Source organism: Typopeltis vanoorti, chromosome 12 (assembly GCF_054136105.1).
Source record: "Typopeltis vanoorti isolate ZY-2024b chromosome 12, IOZ_Tvanoo_1.0, whole genome shotgun sequence".
Lineage (NCBI taxonomy): Eukaryota > Metazoa > Arthropoda > Arachnida > Uropygi > Thelyphonidae > Typopeltis > Typopeltis vanoorti.
In genome coordinates, this window is record NC_143560.1 from 96187088 (window position 1) to 96211921 (window position 24834).

Below are 24834 nucleotides of genomic sequence, written 5' to 3' on the forward strand. Positions count from 1 at the left end.
GGCTAGAAATCGACACAGTTCACTATTTAGTACGGGCAAAACTAAGGTTTCCACCAAACTGGCTACAAAAAATACAAAAAAAATAAACAAACTAGAGAAACAAAATCTAATTACAAAGTAAGACTACTAAATGATTCAAGTATAAGAAATTTATACCAACAGAGGATTAATAACTACTTACAAAAAATACAAGAAAATGAAGACATTGAGAAAGAATGGAATAATATAAAAAAAATTATCGCATCATCAGCACATGAAAGTCTATGAACTCACAAAAAATATCATAAAAATAAAAAATTACATATATGGGACAATGAAATAAAAACAAAAATTGAAAATAAAAAGCTGGCTTTTAAAAGATGGTTAAGTAGCAAAAAACAAGATGAAATTGAATATAAAAAAAGACGAGCAATAGCCAAAAGAGAAACCAGAAAGAGACACAGAGAAAGCTGCGTAAAATTTGTATCATATCTAGAAAATGACATATACAAAATAAGATCCAGTGTGTACAAAATACTAAAACACAAAATAATAATAAATAATAAAACCCATGAATGCAGATATAAAAGAAACTGCAAATATAAATTGTGAAATATATGTAAAAGAATTCTTGGATTACTTTACAGATCTTTGGATGGATAATACTGGCATCAAAAATAATTACACCAGAAACTTGCAAAATACCTTAAATGATATGATAACAATGAAAGAATTAAAGGACAGCCGAAATAAAATAAAAAAATGGCAAATCAGCAGGAGAAGATGGGATAAACTCCGAACTGTATAAATTTGCTGGAAAAAAAATTTCATCAAAGATTACTAAAATGTTTAAATAAAATATATACAAATGGACAAATACCAATAGAATGGCATGCAAGCATAGTAATACCCATATTTAAAAAATGGGATAAAACAAATCCTGCTAACTACAGAGGTATTAGTTTATTGAATACATGCTACAAAATATACAGAAGAATGCTTAATGAAAAACTAAAAACATAGTGTGAAAAAATATTATTAGAATGTCAAAATGGATTTAGAAAAGGACGCTCTACAATGGATGCAGCTTTCTGTTTAAAACTACTTATAGAAAAAAGAAGAGAATTAAATCTGGAAAGTCATCTTTTGTTTATAGATTACGAAAAAGCATTTGGCAAAGTAAAAAGTAAATATCAATATACTGTTTGATATATTACAAAGGATAAATATACCTAATATTTTACTACATGCAATATTGAATATATACAAAGATAATGAAATAAAAATAAATGAAAAGTTGTCTGAAAAACAATCTATAAACCAAGGAGTAAGACAGGGATGCCCTCTGTCTCCAATACTTTTCAATATTTACATTAATGAAATATTAATACAGTGGAACACCTTAAACAATCAAGGTATAGAAATTTCCAGGAAGAACAAAATAAATACGCTATTATTTGCAGATGATCAGGTAATAATATCAGATAAGGAAGACAATTTACAAAGAGCAATATATAATTTAAACATTATAGTAGAACAGTTTGGAATGAAAATTTCCATAGATAAAACTAAAACAATAGCATTTTGTGGACAAACTCCAGTTAGAAGCAAAATAGTTATTAATAATAAAATAATAGAACAGATAAATACTTTCAGTTATCTTGGATGTGAAATATCATATGAAGGAGAAAAAGACAAAATTAAAAACTTCAAAATTTTTACAGAGTATAGGCCTGATAAATAGAACACTCAACCCAAATATAATACAAAAAGAAACACGCTTGAAAATATACAATACTTTAGCAGTGTCCACATTATTATATGGCAGTGAAATTTGGGCAATAAACAAACAAGATAAACAAAGAATAAAAACAAGTGAAATGAGATTTATGAGAAGAACTGCAAAATACACATTATTAGATCAAAAAAGGAATGAAGACATTTTAAAAGAACTAAAAACAAAATCAATAGAAGAAAAACTAAACAATTATAAACAAAAATGGATTGAACATGTAAACCGAATGGCCAATACCCGACATCCTAAACGAATACTAAAATATAAGCCAATTGGAAGGAGAAGGCAGGGAAGATTTCAAAAAAAGGATATTAGATGGATAATGAGACCGGAACAGACCAATATGGTCTATACCCGTAATTAGTGTTATGGTGACGTATGTAACAAAATAAAGACTTACAAAATAAAACATTAAAATGGAGAATCTGAGTCTGTAAGGTTTCAAGTTTAGTCTCAATAGCAGGATTTCTGGATTATCCAACCGTCAGCGCATGCTGATGTACTGATAACAGGCTAATCCAGGTTGGATTCGCATAAAAAATAAAATTCTACTCTCCGACTCTAGTCACCATTGTTACACCTGTAGCGTAGTCAATCTCTTTAGTCTCGCTCTTTTTTCTTTCTTCATATAATAAATTCTTCATCTCCTTTCTCATGGCAAATTTCTATCCAGCTACATCATTTATATTTGCCAATGCAACCTTTTCTTTTTTTTAATATTTTGAATTGTTTGTTGATATGTTTTTAAATTTTTAAAGCTTTTCAAAAAAAAAATCGCCTCTTTCTAATCGAAAACAAATTAATTTTATAAGAAAACATTTTGATTTTTTTTTTTGCAACATAATATAACTTCTATATCTATAAATAAACGACAGATTCATCTCCTTCTGTCCAAAAAGCTTGGCATCACTTAGGATATCTCCTAAACATTTAATTTATGACTAATAAATATAATATAGACATTAATTTGGATCTCGGGGTAGGTAACAATTGAGGGGCAAACAGCGTATTTGATCCGGACGTCAATTAAAACGGAATCGCCAGTAACCAACAACAACAAGACAAAAAATTTCGTATTGTTCACTACGTGTCCTTGATCAAACCATTTATCTTTCAGTGCTATTTCATTCTCTTCCTCCCTCTCTCCCTTATACGCTCAGGAGATAGAAAAGGAATAAAGCGTATACGATTCTTTACCGTGAATATCCAACCAAGATGACGGATTACTTCCTGAAAGAATTTTTGTATAAATATATGGGGGGAGGGGGATTTATTTGGAATTTTTCCCTAACTTTCCTGTCAAAAACAGTAATGGAAAAATATGCGAAGGAAAATTTGAAAGTAAACACAATAATACTTTATAAGAGTAAATCCGCAAGTTCAAAACGAGTCTTTTAGAGTTGGAATGTGAATAAGAATAAAATTCTTAATAAATTTTACCTTCAAACAAACTTTGAAGTTTGTTTGAAGAACTCTGAACTATAAAGCAATCAGTTTTATGCCATTAAGTATTTACTACTTGGAGTTATTTACTACTCGATTTATAAGAATGAAGTGACATTAGAACTCGTAAGGCGAGAATAAATCTTTTTCTCATTAAAAACAGGAGGAATTTTTTAAGTCCAATTTAAGAAGGTTATATTTAGTAACCCTTAAGTGATCCCTGATTCGGTAACTCCAAATACGAGTCACTGACTGCTTGGAAATGACACCCTAACGGGAACCGTTTGCTTTGGGAAATATAATTTGCGTAATTGACACCGTTAGCTAAAGAAGTATTTAATTGGACTCATCGCCCTTCAGAACTCCCACAGAAGTCGTCCCTTCATACAGCGATTACACTGTTCGAAAATATAACCATTTTACTTTACATTTCGTCATGACTGAGCAAGTCCTTACACACTTAAATAATTTATTCAATACATGAGCAGGACTAAATGACCAGAATGAAGGTAAGCAGACGACTAATAAGATGACCTAAAAGAATGTTAGAGTAGAGGAGAGGAGTAAAATGATAGCACTGAATTAATTGTTATTGCAACATTTTGCCCTGAAAACATCTAGGCCTAATTTACCTTCACTCAACTACTTCTCGGACAATTTCTGTTAAAGAACGAATTAATTGTTTGCACATTGTATAATAACGATGAATTTTGGACGGACCAGAATAGCCATTCGAATTTTTGATAAATGTATTGTTTTTTTAAATAATGCTGTTTTAAGTTTCTGTGCAGCAACCCTTCGCGGCACAATATTCATATAAATACATCATTATATTCACATAAGTATATGCCCTACCTCGAATCATGAGGATGATAGAATTGAAAAGGTTACAGAAACGTTAAAACAAGTCAAACCAGATGAGTTTCTGATGGCAGTAATGGGTGTCATGAATGAGTAATTAGGAAATAACACAGATATATTGTGAGGAAAATATTGACTTTTGCAAGAAAAATTATTTCTTACTTAGTACTTAGTTTAAACTTTAGGGGGGGGGGGGGCGAATGGATACTATAAAATTGTCAGTTATCCATTCCCAAAAAGAAAGAAAATAAGGAGACAGGTAAATATCTTCCTAAATATAAAAATTTATTAAAGAAAGAACACAGAAATATAATGAGGCACAAAAATTAAAGCCTTTGTCGTCATTATGATTCTGCAAAATATTTTGATTTGCTGATATTGATTGCGATATATCGATTCTTCAAAATACACTAAAGCTCAGAATTAGTTTAAAAACCATCCAAGGTGCAGACGACTATATACATGGAAAAATCCTGTGGATCTGACAAGGAATCAAATCCATTTTATAATGATCAAAAACAGGTTTTAAAATTTCATCAACAACAACTAAAAATTTGCCTAGTGCTGATTGTAATTCAGGGACGACAATCCACTGGCCAGAGTAGAAATAAAATTCAAAGTAAGAAATAGTATTAACAAAACCTTGAGATTAAACTCAACGATAAGTTGGAATACGCCCCAGAACGATCTACTCTAAAGAATTACTACATTATGAAAATAATAAACGAGATGGAAAATAAAGAGAATTGGGCGGGTGTTATAATGAAGACTTGGAATAATTTCAAGAAAATATGCTCAAAAGAAAATAGTTCATAGTCCATACCTCCAAAGAACATGGTGGTGGTGGGGGGGGAAATGGATGCTATAAAATTGCCAGTTATCCATTCCCAAAAAGAAAGAAAACAAGGAGACAGGTAAATATCTACGTAAATATAAAAATTTATTAAAGAAAGAACACAGAAATATAATGAGGCAATGTAAATATATTTGAATATCAAATATAACAAGAAATTAAAGCGTTTGTCATCATTATGATTCTGCAAAATATTTTGATTTGCTAATATCTATTGCGATATATTGATTCTTCAAAATACACTAAAATAAAGGAGCTCAGAATTAAAAAAGAAAAACAATTTAAATAAAATAAAAAGGAATATTCTGTCCGAATATTAAACAATGGAAGAAATATATTAAAACAACAATGAATAAATAAGCAAATGAGAATGGAATAGACGACACTTCAATTTTAACCGAAGATGTAAAAAAAGCATCAGATCAAGATTTAGTAACAAATGATTTTTTTAAAGAATTTAAGAGATTAAAAAGTATCGTTCAATTAGCAAAAAATTAATAAATTATTACAGCATATTGTCTAAAACTATAAAAAAATTGATTATCATCCAGATACAAAAGAAGCTAAAATCACTGATATGTTCAGATTACAGAACAATTAACTTAATGAGCAATGCCTTCAAATTATTTCTTCTAAAAACATTGGATAGAAGTCAAAATTCGATAAATGAAATAACAGCTGAAGAATAATATAAAAATTCAGAAGTAGAAAAGCACAAGCGATGCAACATCAAACCTCGAAAGATCAATTGTGGTACAAAAACAGGTCTACAACTGGTTCATAGATGTCAAACAAAAATTGCAGTTTTTTTCATATATTGTAGGAAAATATTTGACTGAACTGAAAAAGATTTAAGGATAATAAAAAAAAATAACATACTGGAACCAACAATATCTCTAGTATTAAAAAACAACACGCTTTCAGAAAGGATAGATATAAAAGAAAAAGAAAAGTCCAGCAAAGCTGTGTATTATCGACGTTGTTTGGAATACGAATAATACGAAATACAAAGCAGTGTCTCTTTATTCGGTGGAAGAAAAATAATCCAAGATATGCAAATGACACGGTAACAAACAATGAAAATGATGGAATCAGAAAGATATAGTTAAACTTGCCAGAGAGATGTGATAATTTGGTCTAAAAATATGTATCTGGGAAACAAAAACAACGATAACCACAGTAAAGGAATGGATGAAAACCTACACAAACATGTCATGCCAGATGTAAAAATAAATATTTACATATCTGGAGTCTAATCACGTAATGGGAAATCACGTAAATAGTCTTGGGTATAAATAAATTCGGATCAGAGTGGTGCCTAAATGAATGAAGTTCTACGTCAAATAGATACTGTGCTACCTAATGGATAGGTTGTGAGCCAATGTGGGGAAAGTAATAACAACGATAATATACTTTATGTTTTGGCAAAGTAGGAATGTGAAAAATCGCTTAAATATCGATACAAAGCATCCTTATAAGTTTTTATATCCAACTCACACACGAAAGGTTGCAAAACCTATACCACATCGGCATTGTGAGAGAGCAAGGGTTAAGAGGAAAGGAGAATCTGTCGATGTCTTTCTTGAAATACTGAAGGTTGTCTCTGGGGTAGACAGAGTGAAGGAGGCTGCTTAAAAAACAGAAGTTAAACAAGAATGGTTTTCTGAAATATGAGAAAGAGTTTCAATTTCACGAACGTACCAATGATTATGAAGTTAGCCCCTAGCCCCTGATGATCATACTGACATCGAATATATAACGGGTACCAAATTGTTTACCATAACATTAAATATACTGTCAAATATTGCTTCTCAGTAGTGTATCATCTTCTCGAAGTTTGGCAAAATGAATTTTCTACCTCCCAAAGGAAGCTCACACAGATACAACGTGATCAGCCCAGTTCCATATTTACTAGAGGCACGGTCTGGTAATTAGAAGACTGGAGAAGCGTTCAGGTTTACCCATTAAATAATTTCATGGGAGAACTACCACTTGTTCCTGCAGGAATACAGGCAGGTGACTTGCGAAGCAATGAATTTACTAGCATTTACCAAGTTCATATTTTCCTTCACAAGAAAATAAAGTAAGTTTCAGTTAATTTCATTAATTATGCATGTAATAGAAAATAACGAAAGAGTTTCAAGCACTTATTTCTGGTTAAAATTTAGTTAATATTTCCACTGAAACTTTGGGACAAGAACGGTGATGTTGATGTACTGTATATTATTTTCCATAGTCTTTCTATGGCAGTATTCTGCGATTACGATTCATTCCAGAAATGGAAAATTTTACCCTAAAGAATAATCCCGCATAAACGAGGTTGTGTATTCTTCACTGTTATGTATTTTTCACTTTTCCTTCAATCAAGAAATTTAAATCGCGAATTTCTGAGCATGTATTTCGGTCCAGTTCAACACCCGAAGGCAAAATGGCGCATTTCTAAATATGTATTTCAGTCAACGCTTCTTGAAAGCTAAAATACTTTTATTACAATAATAGTAGTAAAGAATAAGTATTGGCCTGGAGTGAAAACAAAGATTATAAAACCGCAAGTACTAAAGTTGTGGGACTAACAAATCAAAATCAAGAAAATACGATGAATCATTAATAGTTTAAATTTTACTAGTTCAGTGATAAGGAACAGCTTCGGCGCATAATATTTCTTGACATATTAGCAACAAACGTCAGACCTAGCAAGCTAAAATATGACCTTCGTGCACAACATCTAAAATTAAAGAAAACTCTCGTAAACTTTGCGAAATAACTCATTAGAAATGGTCACGGAAGTTTTTTTTTTTTTTTTTTTGAAAACTAGCACTATTCAATCAAAAGGCATTTCAGCTGAGCATGAAGTAATCGTGTCTGAAATAAATAATGCGGAGCATCAGCAGAAAAGGTTTAGGAACATCTGAGTTTGACAGAACACATTATGAATCAGATATCTTGCACTTTTAGAAAAGATGGTTCGATGATTCCGTAATTTTCGCAGACCAGTTCAGATAAAAGGAAATGGCAGGATATTGCGTGAGAACAGAAGAATAGGAAGTATAATTATTCGAGTCCCAACGTTAGGATAGTAGTGAATAACCAACTTGATAAAAAAGCAGGATCATCTATGCCTTCGAAATTCTAAAATGGAACATCCATTTTCTGAGAATAAGGGTCATCTCATCTGGCAGATTAATCTCTATCCGCCACATCTGGTTCCTTATGCGGAGTTATATTTGAATAAGGTGTATTGAGCAAACAAGCATAAACTTTCTCATTAATAGAATGGAGTTCTTGCAAAGCATAAAAATATGCTAACAGAATAGAGTTCTAGAGAACGTTTCACACTCTTTCAGAAGTTTTGATAGGATCTCAATTAATTTATTCAGGAATATATAAATTCAGAAATAATATGGCGGAGAAAAGTTCATATACTGTTTTTTACTTTGTAGTTTCTCTTATTTTTTATTTAGGTTTCGAGCTATTTTTAGGTTTATTTATTCAGTTCTTTCGTAAAAATGTATTCATTTTATTTTGATTTGAGGTTTAGAAATTGCTTTCATTATGCTCGCACAGCTAACAATTTCGCTTGAATATCCATCCTATCTTTCTTTCTTTTTTTTTTTCCTTTCTTTCCCTCGTTTACCTTATAAGAAAGTTGGTAAGTGTTTTAATTAACTCTTGAAAGCAGTCTGTTATAATTCAAAATAATCGTTATAATTAACCAACTGTACACCACGCATCATGACGAAGGTGTGCATATAGGAGGGAGATTGCATTATTTATCCGCTTTTATATCATTCTCGTTTCTATTTTATACGCAGTCTGCTTTAAGCCTTAGCAAAAGCTCAACAAAAGAGAATTAAAAATATAACCTAAACCGTTGTTGTCGTTTTTCCTGTTTGGGACAATATAACCTGTCACATATATTGAATGAGACTATCACTTTCCAATTTCAATAAACTGTGCGTGTTCACACGCACCAAAACGTTTATTGAATGCATGACATTCTAATTCGCATTTTAAAATATGCTCTGGTTAATACATAAAGGTGCACACAGGTTAGCTCAAATGATCATAAATACAGTATAACTTCTCAGTGGCAAGTTGTTTTAATGTCAAAGTATATTCAGTGTGCGATTCCCGTCTCTAATGTCTTCCCAGAAAGGAGATTTCTTCCTTTCGGATATAAGAATACTACTCATACAGCCTTAGTTGAAGAGTAAATGGAAAACTCTGCATTCGATATTCTTAAACAATTCCCTATAAGACATAATTGGCCAGGATCATTCAAATCATTTTCTTCTCCTTAACCTTTGGACATGAATTGTAGTGTTCCTAGTGTTAACAATATCATTACAGCACAGAGAGAGAGAGAGACAACGTTGTTATCGTAAAAAAGAAGAAAAACATACCTGATGCAAATACTCTAATTAATACTAAGCGTGATACCTGTAATGACGTCACTGTTAGCAATAAGGAGTTATTGAATCGAAAGCATCAATGCTGTTCGTGAAAAATCGACTAGATCAATAAGATGAACATTTATGGGGGGAAAGGGTAAAAATAACTGAAGAATGTACGAATGAGAAAGGGGATGCGGAGCCAGTATTTCTACGAATTTTAAATTTTTATTCCATAAGCAGAACAGGCTCTAGGATTTTTGCCGTCTCAAGCAAAATATTTTAGCATTCCCTCTTTTGGCTGACTTTTTTTTTTACTTCAAAATTAAAATAGAAATATACGTATTTCATTAAATAAAACCTTTTCTACTAATGTAAATCGTTTTTTATTTTAATATAACAACAGTTACAGAATTATAGTATTAAAATTAAAAAAACAAAATGAAGAGTGGCATACTCTCGTAAACGTGTCGCCCAAGCTTACGCATGATTTTCTGGCTGGAGTCAGCTCTGTCCATAAGCATAAGGAGGAAGAGGGGGGAGGGATATGAGCCCAAGTTTTCAGAGCAGAAATAAGTAGTAGAAAATAACAGAAAGAATAATAAGAAGTTGGAAAATATTCGATGAATTTACTGCCGAAATTTATGCAAAGAGAATATTTAAAGAGCCTTCGTAAATCAGTCGGTAACCAGGATGATATTTGATTTGAAAGACCTGGGTTCGAATCCCATCCACGATGTAGAAAAATTTTATAAGGGTATTCTCAACTGAAGCTTAGTTATCCGGTCTTATACAGGGGCAGAAAGGTATGTACATTCTCCAGTTCTTCATTCCGCAAAACAGACAAATCCACCAGTTAATATATAGTTAGATTTCTATCAAGCCAAAGTTATATGGCTTTGACAGGATTAGGCCGCTGAGCCTAATACATAAAGGGAAGATTATTTAAGAAAACTTGCAGAACCAAGAAGAATAGTAAACAGCGGTGGCGTATGTATGATAAAAATTAAGGAATATAGATTCTTCTCCCTCACCGTTAACAATAACATATATCTCTGTCGAAAAAACTATACCAAAATGACGATTTAATATTTGTCTTGGAAACTTTCATAATTGTATTGAAGTTTTCTTGCCGAATGATAACATGTAGATAGAAAAAAAAAAATTATAAAGAAAGTGAGAACTTCTATTAGGAATAATCAGAGCACACTGACCTTTCCCGCCAGGTACCTTACTGATGCAGAACTCTGTATGTAATCAGAAAGGCAATTGTTCTGAAATGATTAAGATTGGGTTCTAACTTTATATGGTTTAATTTGTTCGTGTCACTCTTGAAAAGGATGAAAAGCGCATAATAATTCCCACGATATTCTCCAACTGATGGTTCACCGTTGGTCAGTGACATATTACATCCCAGAACAACTTTCACAACTGGAAGAATATAATTATGGAAAATGATATTTTAATCATATTTGAATCTACTTCTATGACATGACTTTTTTCTTTTAATTTCATTGTAAAAAAATGAGATGTCGTAGTGGAACGCATCGTTCAGGCATAAATGATTTTCACATAACCATAATGGAGAAGTGGCATACCTAGGATGAGTAATTTCAAGCCTACGCAACAAAAACATATTCTACACTCAACTGATGAACACGCTATAACATAACTGGTCAGCCACTTACCAGCTATCTTCGTTTCAGTAACGGTTCTAATTAAGAATGTTAAAAAACTTCTGGTGTACGAACTGTCTATCTGGCTCATTATACCAAAAAGGTGGATCTGAGACACAAAACAATGTAATTCAGTATAAAATTAACTAAAGCCTAGCAATGGCGGAGTACGTGCTAGTAAATTTTTAGTATTAGTCGCATTAAATGTTGATCTTGATACACAAATACGGAAGTGGTACTATTAAAATTACTGATTCAATTTCACGCCTAAATGAGATTTTGCCGCTTAATATTATATCTAAAATCTAGTTCTTGCGTAATGAGTCACAATTAATTCTATAAAGCTGAAAATGAATGAAGAAACGGAAAATTTAAACTTAAGTAAATCACCATTCAAAGAATCAATTTTTAAATCATGACGTTTTCCTAAAAATGAATGAACCTTTCGTTAATCGCATGTGGAACAAAAACAGGTAATTTATAATCGATAAGTGAATTCTGATCCACACAAATAAACCTATATATTATTGTACGCATCCGCTAATGATTTTCATTCAGTCCTCAAGAATATATAAGAAAACAGTTTAAAAGTAATTTGGTTATATAAAGTCACTACATTCAAACACTCACAGCCACAAATGATATGTAAGTGCCTAATATTTAGACAGGTGTTAAAACAAGTTCACCGACTAGCAGTTAAAGCGTTGGTTACTTTGGTTTTTAATTTTACTTTTATTCTAATACTGATTTCTATCGCAATGTACTTGTAAAAAAATTGTCGTATTAAACTGAATAAATCTAAGATTAGAAAAGAGGATATGAGACGATCAGTTGATCGTTTCATATCCTTTTTTTTTTCCAGTGAAACGTGATGTGACATTTTTGAAAACCGAGTTCAAAAGTTTCTCTCTCTCTCTCTCTCTCTCTCTCTCTCTCTCACACACACACACACACACACACAATCATCTTATTGATATATATATATATGCATTATTGTAAGAGAAGTGTATTAAGTGGTTGCTATACAATTGTATTTTGATTTTTTTTTTCAATAAGCATTATAATCGCTCTAACAATGCATTGTATATGCACACCGCGCGCGCATTTTATCAACAGTTTTCTTCAGTTACATCACCGTTCTTCCAATTCTGTATACATGGATGACATAGCCTTCATTTTACTTTTTTCCTTGCGATTTCAACTCGGTGTCCGAGGAAGTTCGGCAACCATTGCACTATAGTATCAATAATACTGTACAGATAGTCATCGGACAGCCTAATATACTCAGTGGTTTGAAATTTTCAAGGATCGGTCGACAACGGTTATGAACTAGAATTTTAAGGCATAATGAGAAAAATCACGATAATTCAAAAACTGTATAATGAATTTTTATACAATTCGGTAAAAATCAGTATGATATGATATGAGATGTGGAAGAAATACCCAGAAAAATTATAAATAAATGGTATACTACAGTATTGAAGACGATGTCAAAAATAAGAGGTCAAAGTGCTTCAGCAAGGAATGTGATCACCAATCACAGGAATTCAGCGCTCTCAACGCTGTTTCATGCTGTTGAAGAGCTCAGTTAGTATTATTAGTAATAACAACCATTGCTCTTGCAAAGATCTCTTTAGTCCCACAAGGTTTTGGGGAGGGAGTTTGAGAACAGCGACACGTTTACCAAGAAGATTTCAGACATGCCCAGTAGGATTAACGTCAAGAGACCTGACTGGATAGTCCATACGTACGACATTTCTTCTTGAAGCATTGGTCCACGAGCTTCGCTCAATGAGAACAAGCATTATCGTCTTGTACGATAAATGTCTCCCCTATTGTATCTGCATAGAGACCAACATAGGGATCCAAGATCTCGTCTCTCTAAGTTGCAGCATTCATAGTCAGTAGGTAGCACATACAGGTCGGTTCGTCCACCCAACGAGATGCCTTTCCAACCCATGAAGTTGATTAGGTATCACTTTGTAGAGCAAATTGGGATTCATCTTTAAACAATATCGACCTCCATTGGTCTTGAATCCAGTTGATATGGAGACTGACCCATTTCAAACGTTCTTTCCTGTGGCGTGCAAAGGCCACGCAGACTAACTGTCGCCTAACAAATAGACCACCTTCGTGAAGCTTTCTGCACACAGTGGATGCAGATATCGATGTTCCTGTAGCCGGCGAGAGGTCAGATCGTAGCTAATTCATTGTAGCACTTCTGATTCGGCGAGAAAATAGTTGGAGATATCGATCACCCACTGCGGTCGTAGCCCATGGCCTTCCTTCGCTGTATCTCCAGGATGCTGTTTGTGACTTTTGGAATTCGCTCCAGAGTCTGTGAACCACGGAACGACTCACATGCAATCATCTGGCTGCGTATGCCTGGCTTTGGCCAGCCTTTAGTTTTACGATGGCTCGCCACCTAAATTCATCAGTTAAATTCTGCTTTGCAGTACCATAGCCAAGATGCTTGCTATGAAGAAATATCGTTTTCCAGGCACGAAATGGACAAAACGTCCGCTTTTATGCCGTGGCTTACTTGCATATACCGCTGACAAATGTCACTCATTTGTATGCAATAAAAAGACTCAGCGTCACGTTTTATATAACGTACCTGACTTTGATATGTTTTTTCCCTCCCTCTGAGTTATCGCGATTTTTTTTTTGTTCCTTAATCTATGGAAACCAGTGTATATAGTAATTTTTTTTAAACAAAATAACTAGTTTCCAATATTTTGCTAGCATACTGGCATCATGACCAGAACAACACAATGCATACTTTTTTCATGTTAACGAAGTTGGTAAGGACGACTGAAATGAGCAAGTAAATAAAAAAGCGTGCAGTCTTGAAGGAAGCCACCTAGAGGACAGAGGATACCCTTGGCTATTAGCCTGAAGTTCGAAAGACGAAGCTTCCAAATATGCTGTAGCACAAAGTACAAGCAGCGAAATTTGCTGAAGGTGTGAGATTCAGAAGGGGATTCATAAAAGCAGTTTGATTTTCCCTCCCAGAAAATATGCAAGCTTTTACCCTGCAATTCAAATTCGACCACGAAAACCAAATATATATATATATATATATATATATATATATATATATAATAAATATCAACTTCAATTAGGAACACAAGATGGTGGCAGTTGCTTGTATGCAGTGATGAGAAAACTCCGCCTTTCGTAAACAACGTTGAGGAACAGTGAACTACGGGGATAGCGCAGGTGAAGACCGGCTGCCTATTGATTTGCAAAAAAATTGGTGGGGAAAGAGTGCGGCCTACTCTCTTGGGGAAATCAAAAAGGTGTTAGTGAATTTACACACACACACTAACTGGCCGCAGTAATTTAACATCTAACTGGTTATTGTTAATTCATTTCAGTACTATATTTTTATTAGAAAGATATCATTACTAGTCTACTCAACAATAGTACTATCCTAATACTGCAAAAATCGATTATCTGTTATGTCCATCTTTTCTGTAATTCGTATTGCTTCAAGATTTGTGATCTCTTATTGAAGTAACAAAGAGAACAAACACCGCTAACGCATCCCACTGCCAACGTTGTTATGGTGAACACATTAAGCTTACATTCATGGCGTTTCACTGATCTGGTTGTAATTCGACAGAAGCATCCATATATTGTAAATTAACTGCGTGTGTTTTCTGGCTGATGAGCCCGTTTTGAAAGAAGTAAACCCCCTACCAACTCTGTATGAAGCCAGTTAACTCGTTTTTAACTCAAAGCCCTTATAAAAATTCTTTGTTCCTAGATGGGACTCGAACCCAAGATTTCCCTGTCTGAAGGACAATTACGTCATTTCAAACTGCTATGAGAGGTACCCGGCGTTTAATTGTGACTCATGAATTTATGTAATATATTTCAAAGTATTAATATATTTAAAAATCACATCAAATGTTATAATGAATGAAATACTAATCCGATAAAATGATAATTTATAGGATTAGTGTTTGGCCTGTTTATAAATTGTAAAGGATTTGCAATACTTTTACAACAGTGGAAGATCTAATTAATGAAACTAAAAAACTTTGGCAACGAAACAAATATCGATACAGAAAACGAAAATACGAGCCAATTTTGGAGGGGAAAAAAAAATAACTAATAAGGTGAAGTATTACGTATTCCGAAAACGATTCCACAAACAGACTGAATCGCTAACAACACGTACGAGCTACTTACTACTAAGTTTCGAAGCATTACCTATTATCTATAAAACATCAACACCGATTGGCAAATTGGTACCCTATGTGTGCTGCAAGTATATCTCAGAATAATAGTTTATTGAAAATCTTGATTCGCAACTATTACTTTTTAAGCTTCTAGAAAGATAGTGATTTTACATGCACTCGTTTCCATAAATTAAGGAAAAAAGAAAAAATTACGTTAAGTCAAAAACTGTAAGTATGATGAACTGTTATGCAATTCGGTAAAAAGCAGTATGATATGAGATGTGAAACACTCATAAGAATTGTAAATGAATAGTTTAATTCACTAATAAATCGGTACATGAAGACAATGGTCAAGAACAAGAAGGTGAAAATGAGATATTCTAAGTGCCTCAATAAGAAACGCGGTTATTCCTCACAGTAATACAGTACTGATATTTCATACTGTTGATAATGGCATCCAGGAGAGCTCACTTGGTAATAACCATTGCTCCTGAAAAGCTCCCCTAAGTCCCTCAAGTTTTTTTTTTTTTTTTTTTTTTTTTTTTTGTGGTGGTGGGGGTATAGAGCCACAACACGTCTACGTAGAGCATCACAGACATGCTGAACAGAATTACGGTCAGAAGACCTGGCTAACTATATTGTTCCAGGAGCTTCGCTCGATAAAGACGGGCATTATTGTTTTGTAAGATGTCTTCCCTATCGCACCCATATGAGAGGACTTCGTCTCTATATATTGCAGCATTCATAGTTTCTTTAGGAAGAACATACAGATCATTGTATTCACACAACTAGATCTCCGCTAACCATCATACTACCTTCATCTACAATGCGTTCCTTTCACGGACATTAGAGAATGATATGTCCCTGGTTCTGCCCAAATCAGAGCACGTCTAGTATCGCTCGTATTGCTTTGTAGAGCAAATCGGGACTCGTCTGTAAACAATATTTATGATGGAGGCAGTGTGATGGTTTTGGGAGACATATCGTTGGGTGGACGCACCAACCTCTATGTACTACCTACCGAAACCACGAATGTTGCAACGTTTAGAGACGAAATCCTGGATCTCCATGTTCGTTCGTATGCGGGTGCAAAAGGGGAGACATTTATCCTACAAGACGATAATGCTCGTCCTCAATGAGCGAAGCTCGTAGACCACTATCTTCAAGAAGAAACTATCGTACGTTTTGACTAGCAAGGCAAATCTGCTGACGTTAATCCTACTGGACATGTTTGAGATGCTCTGAGTAGGCGTGGTGCTGCTCTCAAATCTTCCTCCGCAAAATCTTGAAGGACTTAGGAGAACTTTGCAGACGCAATGGTTGTTATTACCAACTGAGCTGGTGAACACCATTAAAAACAGTATGAAACGTCGTTGTGACGCTGTATTGCTGTGAGGGGGGTGAGTGACCACATTCCTTATTGAGGCAATTTGACAATCTCATTTTGCCCTCTTGTTTTTGACCATTGTCTTCGTGTACCCATTTGTGACTGAATTAAATTATTTATTTGAAATTTTTGTCGTCGTTTCTTTCACGTCTCATATCATACTGATTATCACCGAACTGTATAAAAATTCATCGCACAGCTTTTGAGTTACCGTGATTTTTCTCGTTGTTTCTTAATTTATGGAAGCCAATGTGTTATATACCAGATGAACAAGAAGATTTCATCTAAATTCATGTTTGTAAGATTGCTGGGTTTTGTAATGAAGAGTTGCCTAAGTTTATTAAAGATACATTATTTAGACGAAGTAGAATGACGATGCGAGGAAAATATGAATGATATAGCGGGTTTGGTTGGTAATATTACAGCCGAAGCGGCTAAGATTATGAATATAGCAACTAATGAGGAAAATATAATTACACGAGTAATAATAAGACGAGGGAACACAAATGGGAGAGGAGAACTTTCCTTGGGGATAAGTGCTAGGAAGACTGACATAAAAGAAAGGCCAAGAGGTATACATCTTCGCTGATCATGGTGATCTATAAGTACTATGGATGGAGTTGTCTTCAAAATATTCAAAGACAGAATCCAAAGGCTTACAAAATCCGTTGCCTATGAATTACCCATGATCCTTAGAGACGACGAATTGAAAGTAAATCCTTTTATTCCAAATGTTACTTAGTACTTGCAATGAAATTGTAATACTCGAAAAACAGTATACTCGAACGTTCAGATACAAATATAAGCGTCTCAGTAGCGCAACTACGACAGGGCATTCCCTTCCATTAGAAAATGTTCCAGTTCAGTTCTTTTTGTAATGAGAGGAATCTTTAAATGGGCTTTTTCAACTGAAGGTGAATTAGCCGATTTCGCACGGAAGTAGCGGATTCCTCCCCCAGGAACTCTGGTTTTTCATCCCGCATACAGATAAATCGGCCAAAAACACACATAATTTAACTAAAAATAATATTTGGGGACAGAAAATGGCTGTGTGTTTATGAATCGGTTATACCAATCTTAAGTATAGCGAAAACGATAGGTCGTGTGGAATGGAGCGCCCTCTTACGAGTCCTTAGAGGTGTCAACTAATAATAATAAAGTATCATACCCGAACCTCATGCACATCACAGCGTTTTTGTTATTAGAATGCACAGAACTTCAGTGATTCAAATTTCAAATCCATTAAATCTAACATACAGACCATGACACTTATCAGAATAAGCATTTGTATGCACCCTATTGAACTTATAACTTGTTATAAAACTCAGTGTTACCAATAACAACTTATCAGAGACTTAAAACGACTAAAACCACATTAGAAATTCAGAGCTATGTTCTTGTATTTCTCTTTCTTTTGTTTTTCACTCCTACCGTGCGACGAGCATGATATCCTTGAAATATATGACAGTCACCCCAAGAAACGTAACACCTCTTCTCATTCCATTACACTAAAATAAAAATAAAAAAAAGATCTGTAGACTAGCTATTAATAATACACTGTAGTTAGTTTCGTGTAGTACTACTACTAATTGTAGAGCACCGAAACTTTTTAATTACCTGTTGAATCATTTTGCCGCCAATTACACTGCTGTTGTATTGTATTTAGAATAATAGCAGTATAGTGAAAAGTAGCACCGAAACAAGTTTCCTCCGTATTATCTACGACATATGTTTCCACTGAATGAATCGGTGGAAACTTATTCTGCATGTACCATGTCCTCTTTCCCTTATTTCATATAAAATAACTCACTTTCGAGGTAAATTGTGAATCGTGATAATACATTAATATCAGGAGCCTCCGTAGCTCAGTCGGTATAAAAGCACTTTGGTCGGACTGGGTTCGATTCCCTTCCATGACGTGAGGAAGGGAATTCCCTTCCATTATATATCTGGTCTCTTTCGACTAAAGGTGAGTTAGCCAGTCTCATACGGAGTGGTGGAGGGTTTTTCGTCCCTCAAAACAGGCAAACCGATTCCATGAACACACACACACGGTACAGTCATAAAATACATACTTAATCCTTCATTAGGAGGGCTCAACCCGTCCTAAGAGACGGGGGAACGCCATACGTACTAAAAATAAATATTCTCACAGTGGTGTTAATGTTGTGTGTGTGTGTGTGTGTGTTTATTTATATTTATTTATTGACTGATTAATTTATGTTGACCCCACACATAAAAGGTAAAGAAATCTATAACACTATAGTACCGTGTGTGGCAAGTGTAAGGCAATGTAAGGAAAAAATGTAGCCTGTTGATAGGTTTCTTAAAGAGCGGGAGGTTGCACTCAGTGAAAAAAAAAACAGCATTGGGAAGATTGTTCCAAAGAATATAGGTGGATGGAGTGAAAGAGACTGATGAGAAGTTAGTTTGGTGTGTTCGAAGCAGGTCAGTATATGGGTGTTGGTCAGTGGCCACTCTAGTTCTATGATTAGAAGAAAGTAGAGGAATGGTAGCAGCGAATTCAAAAGGAGCAATGCCAATTTAAGTACCTATAGAACGGGCACAGAGCTGAAAGAGAGCACCTATGATAAAGTGAACGAAGGAAGGAAGTCTGTAAGGTCGTGTTAGTTTCAAGACCTCTCTTAAGAATTCTTAGAGAGATCTTGGGTACTCCACCCCAAATGTGGGAACAGTACTTCAGTTGGAAGGATCTGAGACTTATAAAGCGTTAGAAGTTGAGCGGAAGAGAAGTAATGCTTAGAACTGAAAAGAACACCAAGCTTTTTAGAGGCAAAGGAGGTTACGTGAGTAATATGTTTGTGCCAGGATAAACTGGATGTCAAAGTCAACCCAAGAAGAGAAAGTTGATCTTGAAAGGAAACTGGTACATTGTCAAAACTGAGAGGGGAAGGGATGAGGTAAATTTTTTCCTGTAGGTAATAAGGCAGGCTCGAGTTTGTTTTTTTTTTGTATTGAAATTTACTAAGTTGTCTTCGCCCCATTTCAGGATGTTAAGGAGGTCAGTGTTCAAGTCTAGCTATGGAAGAACTTGAGGCATCTAATATTAGGGTACTGCAGGGTTTATCGAATGAGCAAGAGAAGAAAAGTACTGTCGTCGAAGAAGCTGTGAATAGGATTTGAAGTCAGAGAAAGGAGAAGGAGCGTGGGTAAGAGCACAGAACTTTGAGACACTTCTTTTATGGGGAAATCTGATGAGAGGAAGCATCCATCATGACACACAATGGACGATCAGTGAGGAAGCTGGCAATCCAGTTTAGAAGGGAGGCCATACGATGGCAGCTTGTTCAGAAGGCCTCTGTGTATATATTCGAATACCTAGAGAATTTTACTACCACTCCCGCATAACCAAGATCCTGATGTGCATCGAAAACAGTACACTCAACAGAAGTGTTTCTGGTTTATTTAACACGTGATCAACTTATCATACTAACGTAATTATAAGATTCCATGGGTTTCATCGATCTTAAGTATAACGGTTCTTCGATTATAACGATTACTCAATACCTTTAAACTTCAATACCAAAATTTCAGAGATAACTATTCAAAGATATCAGAGTGCGTTATCGGAATTTATATAGCGATAAATCCAACAAACGAAAACAGAAGTGTGGCAAGAAACTTGAGCAAGATCATTCAACAGGCATTCTAGGTTGGACACTCTTTGAGATACATCTGTCGATATTCCGTAGCTTAGTTGGTAGAGACGAACTATTTGGTTGGAACGACCCGAGTTCGAATCACGTCTATGACGTGATGAACTTTTACCACGTCTCTTTTCGATTAAAGGGTGAATTAGCCGGTTTCACACAGAGGTGGAGGGTTTTTTCTCCCGGAAAGTCAGGCTTGTTTTTCATCCCTAAGGCCTCGTGAACACACAAATCTACAGACCGCAAACGAGTGGCATGAAAACTGCATTAATTCGCCGTAACCCCTAATCAGGACACTCTACCCATCCTAAAGGATGGAGGGTTGAAGAAGGCATGCACGCCAAATCTGACAAATACTCGAGTAGCAGTGATGGAAGGTTGCGAATGTTTGGAATTACGCCAAAGCAACTAAGGCTATGAGGCTAGCGTATTTCATCTATTAAATGCATGTTCTCCTGGCAGGTTTATTTTGCCGAATGAAAATCCCTGCCACTTCCGTGAGATCGACTAATTCGTCTTCAGATGAAATAATTCTTATAACGGCTCTTCTCTTCCTACATTCGAACCCAGGGCTTTCCAACCAAAGAACATTATTGTTACTAACTGAACTACGGAAACTTCCTGTGACGGAAGAAATAATGCAAAGTGTAGTTGTTCGGATTGGGTGATCCGAGGATGTTAATAACAGAGTACAAGCTTGCAGATGAAGAGCAACATTAAGTTTTCGACAAACTAGAAACATCTGCTCTTACGTCGACAAGGCCTTTCCCCATATGTGTCTACATTCAGATTCCCTCCAGGCATGATATGGCAGAGCAAGCGGCAGCAGGATTATTCGCGAACTTCTCGAGAAGTAAGCCTCCTGGTCCGGCGTACCCGATCTACGGAACTGCTATATCTTGAAAGGCAGAGATCAACAAATACACTCGCTCACTTGCTCGAGCATCTTGCCAGCCGGCGAGTAGCTGCAGACTGGATAAAATCGAATAAAAAATAATTTTCTAAGCAAAACATTTTTTTTTTTTTTAACTTGACGAAAATGCAAACGAATATGAGAAATTTAAAGGGCCAATCCAGTAACGAAAAGGTAGTAAATTATATTTTCAAATAATTAATGTTTTTGCTGTACTTATTATTTAATTACTTCATCATGGAATCCAATAAACGATAAATCCAACAAAGGAAAACAAAAGCATGACAAGAAACTTGAGCAAGATCATTCAACAGGCATTCTAGGTTTGACTCTTTGAGATGCATGTATCGAGATTCCGTAGCTTAGTTGATAGAGACGAACCACGAAAGGAAACCAAACATGGCAATAATCACTTCAAGCCTCCAGTTATAAAAAAAAAAAAGAAAAAAAAAGTGATGATGGTTCACTTGGCGATTCTACTACCTACAGGTCTTCATTAATAAGGTTTGTACAGATCGTGACATCGAACGCGCTATTAGAGAGAAGATCTAGCTTACCTCACCGCGTTAACTCTTGCAGATCTGATAAACTGAGATTTTAAACACGGAGAAGAACCCCCAACGGCATTGGGACAACCTCCAACGTTGTCCTCAAACTCAAAACGCATGTTTTGAGTTTGAGGACAACGAACATAATGATTTTTTTTTTAAGTAATAGTATTGAGCAAAAATTAAGAAAAGTGCACTTTTGTGTTACTCTGCGAAATAAATGATCAGATTTACAATCGTTTATTGAAATTTTATTTTAGAATATAAGTTAGCCATACTTCGTATACGAAGAACTTTGCTTATAACGAATTTTTAAAGTAAACTCCCACTCGATCCGGTCCAGAGGCTGAATGCTATCACTGTATGCGAGTCTCTCTTTAGGCATTACACGCGACTTTAAGGGCGAATTCTGTCTTTCTGATTTCTTCTAGCAGAAAACAAGCGGACCCGATTTGCTCATTTTCTGCGATTTTTTCCATCTAGATTTTTTCGTTTTATTTTATTTTTTGAGGATTTATGCTCTTTAATGCTCGCTACTTGTTCATTTTTAATACGTTATTACTGCAAGTCTTTATTTCGCTGGTAATTGTTGGATAAACGCTATCTATTCCGTTCGATAACTTCTCCCATCCCCTCCCCGGTAGAGAAATAATTGCGGAATAATAAAAAAAAAATAAATTACAACGACAGAGTTTACTGACATAATTTTAACAACATTTCTTACTTTCATAACTTTTTATTTGCATAAAGTATGATTTTATCATGAAAATTAAGTACAAGTGATAGTACGCCACAAAAGTTACAATCAAATTAATCAAAATAATTATTCTTATTATATTAGACAACAGCGTCTTCATTCACTCGTCTCGAATTCGACCACTAGCTTGGTTACTATTATCACACCCGTGAGATAACTAAGCTCTACTAAACCGATCCGAGACTTGAACGTTGAAACCAACCTCAGACACTACACATTTATCATGCATTGAATAGCAAAACAAAATAGCAAAACATTGAATATCATGCATTGAATAGCAAAACAAAACAGCGCGTTGATCAAGCCCTTAATTCAATTATGTTTGTTATTTCATTTCTTTTAAATGACCTGTTGCAGTCTTGAAGAATTATATTTCCACTTCATTTTTCAAATTCCACGCAACATATTTAAACCCAAGTTTTCTTCCATTAATTATACACGAACACATCTTCAAATTTCAATTAATTTTAAGAGTGTTTCAAATATTTTAACTTGCTATCCTACATCAAATGAGGAAAAAAATGAACCAAGAAGAGGGGGGGTGGAAGTAAACCTAAAAGGTAAGCAGTTTTCTTTATTTAAAAAATAATAATAATAATAATTTTTAAAAAAAACGCATCAGAAGAAAAGATAATCCGAAGGAAAGAATGGATGGAAAGGCAAAATTTTGGATCCAAACATAGCATTCGATCTTCGAATAATCAAATAGAAAGATAAAGCAAAATATGATGTGTGTGTGTGGGGGGGGGGTCCAACAGCGAAATTTGCATAGCAGACAGACAAACAAACAATAGCTTTAAAGAAATTGTCGTGATAATGTACGACAAACAACGTTCGTACCTAATACAATATTCGCATCTTACGCATACACACAAAATCTAAATAAGAATAAAAAAGGAACACGCAAATAAGTCTTCGCAACGAAAAAATAAATAATAAACCTACCTGTATTATTCCGCTCATTAGTAACCTTCTGGCCTTTACTTTTGTCTTCATCCAAGTGTCTCAACTTACGTTCATGTTTTTCCGTAGGTACGGACACCGCAAACCAAACTCCTGCCATGTCGCTTGTTCACGTCGCTGATCAAGACTGAAGCGTTTGCACGTGTTTTGCGTGTGATGTACCGCTTGCTCGCTCTCCCTCTCTTTCTCTCCCTGTGAAATTCCGATGTGTTTCGATTGGCTGTACAGGTATCAGTGATAAGACAACGTTGAGGAATTGAGATGTTGACATTACGAAGGGTGTACAAGCTAGACCCCCACGTGAAATCTGACGTTGGAATGTACCTGGCAAGACGCTCCTATTGGAGCGTCTCTCATCATATTCTGCAACTGTTTACGATTCCGAGAGAAAGGTAGCTTACTCATTATGCCACAGTGAGTGTTTTGTATTTGACATCAGCAAAAGCAGGAAGTAATATGCCTGGGAAGTACGACATTTGTGTAATGTACGTTTAATGTCGATTTATTTAAAAATGCTGATTATTTAACAACAGGGAACAAATAAATTAGGTTTAACATTAGCCATATAAAAGAGAAGAAATAATAATGTGTTAGTAGACAAAGGAAATCTATAGGAAGCAGATAAGACGTAACGGAAAAGAATGTGAAATCAAAGATGATCACTCTAAAGAACACGCAATACTGAGAAATAAGAATAGGAATGATAGGAGAGAAAGATTAAGAATAAAACAATTGAACTGCAAAGAAAAATATTATCTAGTCGTTTTATAAGGTCAGATAACGAGTATTACTGATAGGTGTTTCCTACGTCTGTCTTTTAATATAGTGATTCACTATTACGCTAAACTTAAAAGTTGAGCAACACTTCGAGATAAAAATTCGGCACTTAAGACAAATAAATGATTGACAAGTGATTCGAATTTTTAGGAGATGATATGTATAATTAAAAATCACACCTCGGCTAAAGTCAAAATAGTTGTACATATCCCAGCACTGTCATGACAATATGAATTACAATTCAAGTCAAGTAAAGATTACGTTAGTAGTCTATGACAAGAAAGAGAGAGAGAATGTTTGAAGCATTATGTGAAAAATGCGTGCCGGCAATACGTTCCCCGGTAAATAAGTTCCACGTAAAGAATTCTATGAAGTGTCTTAAAAATTTAATTGTGAAGATGAATGACATCCAAGTCTACCAGGAAGGTTTCCACACACGGTTGTACTCTTGTTCTGACCAGCAGAAACTAAAGTATCACATGCGAATGCTATTTCACTTCTTTTACCTCTCAGTATCACATCACAAGGTCGACTGCTCTTGTGGACTTTAGCCAATGCTCTCTTTCTCCCCCTCTCTCCATCATTCATGTATCAAAAGAAATTTAAGAACGGCATCGGGGAGCCTGCGAA

At 34.8% G+C, this 24834-nt stretch overlaps 1 protein-coding gene across 1 annotated transcript in view; it reads right to left on the reverse strand.

The window, feature by feature from the left end:
* The window catches only part of LOC150101028 (uncharacterized), a 159174-nt gene extending 135587 nt beyond the window's left edge, over positions 1 to 23587 (reverse strand). Inside the window, exon 1 of the mRNA XM_090402151.1 lies at positions 23410 to 23587. Within this exon, the coding sequence (XP_090258277.1) occupies positions 23410 to 23527 (118 nt within the window). The 5' untranslated portion in view covers positions 23528 to 23587. The remainder of the gene's footprint in view (positions 1 to 23409) is intronic.
* Between the last annotated feature and the right edge of the window lie 1247 nt (positions 23588 to 24834).